This window comes from Frankliniella occidentalis, unplaced genomic scaffold, assembly GCF_000697945.3.
Source record: "Frankliniella occidentalis isolate FOCC.00 unplaced genomic scaffold, Focc_3.1 Scaffold102, whole genome shotgun sequence".
Lineage (NCBI taxonomy): Eukaryota > Metazoa > Arthropoda > Insecta > Thysanoptera > Thripidae > Frankliniella > Frankliniella occidentalis.
In genome coordinates, this window is record NW_026267231.1 from 429844 (window position 1) to 438126 (window position 8283).

Below are 8283 nucleotides of genomic sequence, written 5' to 3' on the forward strand. Positions count from 1 at the left end.
CGTCCTCCCTCTGCGGCTCCCACTCTCAGACTGATGTGATCGTGGTGTGGTGTCCAGCTCCAGCTGCAAAGTGTGCACTGCTAGCGAGCCCTCAGGTACTTCGAGCGTCCCGGGGCCGCCCCATCTGTCCCCTCTTCTGCTGGCAAGTGCGCCGGTCTAGGGATTAGCGCCAGCGCCCAGCCGGGGTTTCCTGGGAAGGAAAATACCCGACGACGGCGGGGTGTCCAGGCGAATCAAAAACGTACTGGCGTCGCTCATGTTCGTCTCGGAGCGACCTGAATGCATACTCAGTACGCTCTGTCAGCGTATAGAGCTACCCGATGGCGGGCATAAGTCGCTCCGGCGCGAACCTCCGGTGATCCGTGGCGATACGTCGCTCAGGAGCCTGACGAACCTCGGCGACCAATCGGCGCACCGAGCGCGACCCTCCGCGAACCGATAGCATACAGAAAGCATACAGAAAGCATACCAAAAGCAAACAAATCTTTTTACGTCGGGTGGTGTTATAACCATGGACTTATTCCCTTCTTCCGCTTCAGCATTCTAATGTGCCATACACAAAATAAATTTGATATGATTTTGCAGCCGATTCCGTTTGTAAACTGCAGCCGTGCCAGTTAAGTGCGCACAGCAGAAAGGATACTCTTACTTTTGGATTCCGATTCGAGTGAGGCTCAATTTCCTTTACGCCGATCGCAAGTGCGCTGTATCGTCCCGTCCTGAATCTCGAACTTTATTCTCGCATCATTTTCTGTCGTTGCGCGCAAACGATTGCTCCTTCGACATGTTTACGTTTGCGGCGGTATCGGAACGTATATGCAAACACATTTTCCCTTCTGAAACTTCCCGCGCGCGAGATTCAGACGAAGGAGACGTCGGGGAGGTGGGGCGACAGTGGATAGACAAGGATGTAAGGGGGTATGAGGGAGAGGATGGCGGGTTTATGCATCAAATACTCGTCAAGGAGCTCTTTGCAAGAGAATGCAATACGTTTGGCTGGAGGCCAAAGCGGCGTATTCGGATGAAATGGATTGGCGTAAGTGCTACCTTGGGTGTCCTTTCGATATGCTGTTATTACGTTCATGGTCTGGAGATAAAAAGCCTCATTGGAATACCGTGGCGGTTGAGTAGTGGAGAAATGGGTTGAACATAATATTTTTTTCCTGACTCGCCTTTAGTCAAGGGTGCCCTCTTTTTTGCATCAAAAGATCTAGTTGCTCTAATTATGATGAAATATTTTACAGGGCGCAAAATAGCCACTTACCGAGTTTTTTTTTGTCTGGGCCATAGGCTCTCTGCCGTCGATTCCAGAAGCTTGCATCCTTCTTCCTGGGCCGCCCACGTCGCCTCCGCTGTGGTCCGCGAGCGCGCCGGGCCGTAAGTCACTTTTATTGCACTTACTCGCCCGCTAATGTGCCCCTCAACACGTGCTCAACCAGCACTTTTATTGCGGCACTTATCACCTTTTTTTATGGCACTCGTGACGTCACTTTACAGCGCGTATGACGTCACTTTATGACGTGTGTGATCGGCGCACGATGTCACCTCCAAGGCGCTGTTGTGGAGGGCCAGGGCACGCGCGAGGGGCTGAGCGGGGCGGCGGCGCGCGCTGGCCTGCGGCGATACCCCGAGGCCAAGGTCGCAAACCCTGCGCCCTAGCGCGTTGAGGTCACTGGTCACTCCGGAGGGGTATCGGCGGACGAAAGCGGTGCGCGTGGCTTGTGGTCCCTGTGCCACTCATACACGCAGCATCAACCGTGGTGGTGGGGGAGGGGGGGGGGATGCACCACAACCCGCGTCTACATGAGCGGAACTCAGTACGTTTTTGTCGTAGGAAAATCGCAACCACGTCTGGTAAATACCGTTTAGGGAGCGTTCCCCGAGCGCGCCGCAAAAGTTGTTGCAGCCTGGCTGCCACACGCAACCTCACCGGGCACGTCTGCCGACCGGGCCGATCTACGAGACACTGACAACCCTTCGGATGGCGATGCGCGTCCTCCTCCACCACCTCCACCTCTATTGCACCGTGAGGGCGGTCAAGGTCGTCGGTGCAGTGACAACAAGCCCTTTACAACTGCCACTATAACGCTGCCCGCCCTCATTTACCGCGTCCTTGAGCGCGACACGCAACAACGAAAAGGGCAAAGGGGCCTTCCAGAATATTGCTGTCCGGATCCCCTTTTTATTTATTTCGGGTCGGGGGCAGCCGATTGTTTTCTCCCAAAGGGACGGACGGACCGACGGACACGGCGCAACCCTTCTAACGACACAATGCTCCCGCTCCGCTTTGAGTGAGTGTGTGTGTGTGTGTGCGTGCGTGTCACGGTGATGGCCTTGAAGCGAATCGCCCTGCTCGGCGGACTTGCCTCCGAAATCGTCCGATGCATATCGGTTCTCGTCTGCGGCGCAGAGTTCGTAAAGCCTGTTACGTGGGACAGTTTTTCGGACGCGTCCCCGTGGCACGTCGCGTTGTTGACCCTGGTCGGGAACACAGACGCGACGGTTTGCGACCGCAGTCATGTCGTTCAACCCGACCAGCAGCAGCGCAGGCTATGCCGGTGGGGGCCCTGACCATCCTGATCTCTGCCGACGCCAGAGTTTTTACTTTCGCAGGTCAGGTACATCCTCCCTCTGAATCACTTAGGGATTGAGAAAAAAATACTGTATAAGTATTGCCACCCCCCTCGACACATTCGGAGTCATAAACCAATCAAAGCCGAAAGACATTGCCCCTGCCCCGGTTTACTGCCTGTCTATAATTCCATGAATTCGACAGAAAAATAATATTTTCGTTTGGGTCACGTGATGATTTCTTTCTGTTTGCTCTGCTGATTGGAGGGAATGGACTTCATGTGCGCGGGGTTAAATTGCGGTTTGGCCTTGCGGGGGTGAAATGGTGAGGGGCAGAAGCAAGGTGGGGAGAGGGGGGGCATTCTGCCAACTGTCTCTCGTTTTGTTTTCGTCTCTTGTGCCTGCGCCCAGTAGAAAGAAGACGGGCAGGACACGGCTTTTATTGCGCCATAAAATATAGCCTGCTAGGAAACCCCTTCAATGTCTACGGACAAAAATTATATTAAAAACATTGATTTCTGATGGCACTGGACCGTGGTTTTCATAATGGCGGGAAATTGCCGAGATGATGCTGAAGATATTCCCGTGGAATTGAGTTTCTGTTGATTTACTTCGTTTGTTACAAGTGATAACATGTAGATGTAAAATGTTTGAATTAATTTCAAACGATTGCCAACACTTTTTCCTCGAATGAATGACAAATTTTGACATTCGTTCGGAGTGAATCATGGGTTTGACAGTGTGTCCGGCCTGCCATTGGTCGCGGCTCTGGCCGGCCGTATTGAGCCATTGGCTCCGGCAAACACCGGAAGGTTATTACGGACCTAAGTGCCCGTAATGCCCTCCGAGAACTGAGACTGTAACGCGCACTCCAACTGAACGCCAACCCTGGCGCCGCCCCGTCAAGCTATATACACCTGTCTCTCTCGCACTTCCAGCCGCCGGAGGGGCTCTGCTGTCTCTGTTTCGCTTGAGGCACGGCCCGCGACTGATGCGGGGGCTGGCGGGCGCGGAGCGGTAAAGACCTATTGTCCTGGGCTGTTTGTGTGTGTGTGCGAGAGAGAGAGAGAGAGAGAGAGAGAGAGAGAGAGAGAGAGAGAGAGAGAGAGACGGGGAAGGTAGAGAGAGGGCGAGATATTGGCTCGTCTGTCCCCCTTCCCTAGTCAATCTCTGCTGCACGGGGCTGCACTCGGCCTAAAGCTGACAGCTCCGGAAATGGAAGTGCTAACCTCTCAAAACTTATCGCAGCGGAAGAAATGCATTTGAAATTCGGCGTTAGTAATGCTAGACGTTTGAGTTGTTCGTCAATTTCAATTCGACGAACACGTTCTTATGTGCAAATAGTAGTGAAGTGAAGACTTAAAATTCGTGAGCTGTGCTCGCTGCGTTGACCTATTCTTTGCTGTACCGAGCGTTGCCTCTATTTTTTTTCGAACCATTTATATTTTTTTCTGCTGTCTGCTCTCTCGCTCGCTCGGCCGTTCGCTTGCACTCTATGGACCTTTTGAGAGAGACATAAGCGGAGGAACAAAGAAGCCATTCCAGCGGTCCAGCATCTCCTTTAGAGAGTGTATTTAGAGGGGCCGGCGTGGCGGAGAGCACTTGGGCGCCCCAAGCGGCCGTTCCTCGAACCGAATGGGCCGAGGCAAATGGTTTGAGCTGCGAGCTGAGCGGCAGCAAAAATACCCCCCCCCCCTCTCCTACTGACGGTATAGGCGGGGCCGCAGTCGAGTGCAATTTGGTGCCTTTCTTACGGCACATGTTATTAGTATTGTTATTTACTCCCCTAATTCAGTAGACTGCCCGCGCATGTTGCCTGCTGCTCTCTCTTTGTCTTTTGGTGCTCACAGTTTCAAGCGTTTTGTTTGCCATGTGGCTTACGTTCGTCTCAGGTGTCTGCTAGAATCATTCAAGACGCAAAGAACTATTTGGCCCTTATTTTTAAAAACATTTTCTTTTCAGTGTAGGGCCAAACATTACTTGGTGTTACTGGACAGATGCCGTCGTACACGGCCTCAGCAACTCCCCCCCCCCCCAACCCGATTCTTTCCCATAATCACACACTTAGACGAGCTCTTGCTGCTGCTCATTATTCATTAGAACTATAGATAGCGTGCTGCAGTCACAAAGTGCGCCCTGCCCTCTCTCTTTCTCTCTGCTCGCACTCAATCTTGATACGGTCGCGCGCGCGCAGACCCACGCACGCATACACACACACAGACACACACACAATGACTCAAACACACACTCACATCACCGCCCTTCTCTTTCCTTTTATGTGCGGCGTTAGCACCACGACCACCTTCTCATTTTTTCGCCCTTTACTCGGCAGTTTTTTCCCCTTTAAGCACACACTGTGCGTTTGCTCTGTGTGTGTGTGTGTGTGTGTGTGTGTGTGTGTGTGTACATTTCCCGTCTGCTTTGGCTCGCTCGGGTCCGGGATGGAAATGCAAGTAATGTTAATAAGACGTTCGCGCTTTGCTATCGCCGCCCGCTTTAGTATCCGCCTCTCATTAGACAAGGGGCTCGTGTGATTTAGACCCACCGTTAAACGTGTGTGAAGCGCTTCGCAACACACACAAGTCACATACCCACTCCCAGCTTGCTCCTGTTGTGCCTTCGGCTTCGGCTCGCGCCCGAGCGTGCCCGTCCCGCTTTGAATCTACGCGCGTCTTTTGATTCCGCGCCGAAACAGTTGTCGCACGCTGGCGACATCGACCGAGCCGCCGGGCGCGGCGGCGGGCGGCGGCACTGGAGACGGTGCCCGAGTTGGCCGGCCGGCCGCTAGGTGGCGCTGCGGGCGGCTCCACCCCAGCGGAGCTAGACTACCCCGGCGGCGGGGTCGTGCCGTAGTTCAGACCTCGGCCGCTGCCGCAGCCGTAGATCGCGCTGCGGCTGTGTCACCATGCAGCAGCAGCAGCAGCACTCTGTGTCTCTGTCGCCCCGGAGGACGAGAGCGAAAGAGTGAGAGTGGAAGCTGCAGCCTCAGCCGCTACTGGATGGCCCTGGACAGAGATGTTCTCGTATTTAACCGGGTTTAAATAAAAACCACCGTCGGCCATTTTGCATCGAGTGCATTTCAAACAGTTTTTATAAACCATAAGACTAGAGAGGGAACAAGGAAGGGATGAACTGCAAACGGATCTTTACCAGCGGCGATCGGATCGTTAAAACTGTAATGGCGATTTGCATGGCAATCTGTTAAACGGGAAACTTTTACCTTGCGGGAGGGGTGGCCACTGAAAACTGTTATGAAAGTTCGCTCCGGTTATTCACGTGTGTTCTGATCTAGCAGCACTGTGAGTCAGGGTGGAAAAGGTAAATCTAATGTAGTGTAACGCCTTTCTTAGTATCGAAAGACCTCACATTGTACTGCTCGCATAGTTCTACGCGCGTAGAAGGTGCCAAGTTATGCGTGAGCAAAAGGATGGGAGCAGTGCGAGAAAGGGAAAGAGGAAAGGGGGAGGAAAGCGGGGAAGGGAGGGGGGAGACGACGACCCAGGAGGGGCCCAGTGTGCGGTTCGATCGGCGCGAGAAAAATGAAATGGTGGAAATAAGAAGGTATTCCCTGCATTGTCCCCTCCGTCTAGTGGGGCCCCTAGCGAGCGCCGTGGTGGAGCCCGGGGCGTTGCGAGTATTGCCCGTTGGGCGGCCGTTGGTCGTGCGGGGCGCCGTGTGGGGCGGTCTGGGGGGTGCCCCGCGCGGGGCGTGCTGCCCCCACTGCCATGAAACGGGATGGCGGAATATTGGGGAGGGAATGGGCACGCCAGGGGCATAGAGGAGCGTTGGCGGAGGTGTGTGCGGGGGGCCGGAGAGAAGGGGGAGGTTGGCGAGGGTGGTGCGTGAGGGAGAGAGAAAGAGAGAGGGGAGGAAGGAGGTAAGAGGGACGAAGAGGGTCTTCTCCTTGTCGCACGGCGTAGCCCAGGTGTGTGTGTGTGTGTGTGTGTGTGAAGGGAGAGGGGGGAAAGGGGGGGGGGCACACGTGGGAAAGATTCCGGCGGGACGTTCGCCCCCGTGGACCAAACGCTCTGGATGGGATCGCTGCTGCCGCTCGCCTGATCCGATTGAATGAACTCGCCGACGTGCGCTGCGCTGTTTGCAGGAAGGTGTTGCGGAAGGGAAAAGGGGGGAGGGGGAAGAGGAGAGGGGGTGGAGGGACACCGGGCAGAGGAGAAGCATGTGGATCTAGAAATCCTCTCCCGGAACGACTACGTCTTTCTGTTTCGCTCCTGTGTTCTTTCTTGCACCTCCCACTCTCCTCCCCGCGTCGCTTCTCGGACGAAACGTGCCCTTTTCCAGTTATTCGCCCATGCGGATGGTGTGTGGTGTAGCACCATTATGCTTGATAAATATGTATCTGTGTGTGTGTGTGTGCGCGCGCGCGCGTTGCATCCACCTTGAGGTGTGAGAAGGCGAACACGCTCGGCTGTATCTGTTGCCACGCCTCGCGGCGCGCGTCGGTGTCTGTGCTTGCCGCTGCAACGGCCCTGTTTGTTGCAGTCGCCTGGCAGGCGCCGCCGCCTCCCCGGAGGCTGTGTTTGACGGCGGGATAGAGAGTAGCGGATGGAGGTCGGATAGAAGATGACCCCCCTAAGTGGCTGCCCAGCCGCCCCCAGGGCCCCCCGGCCGCCCCCCAGCGCTGTCCACCTGACGCAGCACGGAGCCCCATAACCGGAGGGCGGCAGCCAGCTAGTACCCTGTCAACAACGTTAACTTTTCCCCTTTCTTTGAATTCCGCGTTTTTCCTACAAATGCTACAGGCCACATGAGTGTGTGTCTTATGCTCCTTCACGTGATTTAAGAACCATCGCACGACACGCGCACTTTTCTTTATTTAGCAGCCCTTTTCAACCTTTTGTCGTCATTCCGATGCTTTATCACGACTCTTCGAGTGCCGTGCAGTGAGTCCCCCACACGGCCTCGTCGGAACTCGTGTGCGGAGCGCTGGCGGCACCCATTTTGGAGCGCGCGGCGATGGCCTGAACATGCCATCACAAATGATATATCGCCACTTTCTTTCAGACCCGCTCATTCTTTCTCTCTCTCCCGCTCGCCCCCTCCTGTCGGCCTGTCTCATTCTTTCTCATGCCCATTTATTTTATTTTTTTAGGCCTCCTATGGGGTGAGGGGACAAAAGGGGGTGGGGAAGCTCCGCTTTGAGCCACCCCCGCCAGAGTGCGCGGCGAGCGCCGCCAGTCTTCACACCCGCCCGCTAGATTGCGACAGTAGTTTTAATCTCTCCGGGCGGACCCGGAGCGGCCTCGCGGGTCGCCGGTGTAGGTTTTACGACCCCTGGACGTGTGTTTTGGTTCCGATGCCTTTATGTGCGGTTTGGCTGGTTTAATGACTTTCTCGGCTTCTGCTTCCGTTTTGAAAAAAAGATTGAAAAAATCTACGTTTGCCTGCACCAGCTTTACACTGGTAAACCGTCCCACACTTGAAAAGTGTTCATTGTTCAGCCCCCTACACTTGAAAACTGTTAACCCTCCAGCACTCGAAAGTGTTCAACTTTTACAATTGTAAAGTGTGTTCATCGAAAATTCAATACTTGGGGGCGTTCAACTCCTCTAAAAACTCAACAATGTAGATTGTATGCTGCTAAATCAGCGATCATTGCTGATTGCTGATTTATCAGTGTACATGGCATGATTACTGAAATATCAGCAATCATCAATGATCACGTTTGGGTTTTTCGCTAATATTTCCTTTCAG

At 54.4% G+C, this 8283-nt stretch overlaps 1 protein-coding gene across 2 annotated transcripts in view; it reads left to right on the forward strand.

Moving 5' to 3' along the window:
* Positions 1–1396, forward strand: part of LOC113202757 (uncharacterized) — a 173852-nt gene extending 172456 nt beyond the window's left edge. Inside the window, exon 5 of one of the 2 annotated variants that reach the window (XM_052269778.1) lies at positions 1291–1386. Coding sequence is in view for 1 of the 2 variants with exons in the window: in XM_052269780.1 (XP_052125740.1) it covers positions 1291–1381 (91 nt within the window). In the remaining variant the exon portion in view is untranslated. Of the gene's footprint in view, positions 1–1290 lie in introns of both variants that reach the window. The other variant, XM_052269780.1, reaches the window with a different exon arrangement.
* The last annotated feature ends 6887 nt before the right edge of the window (positions 1397–8283 follow it).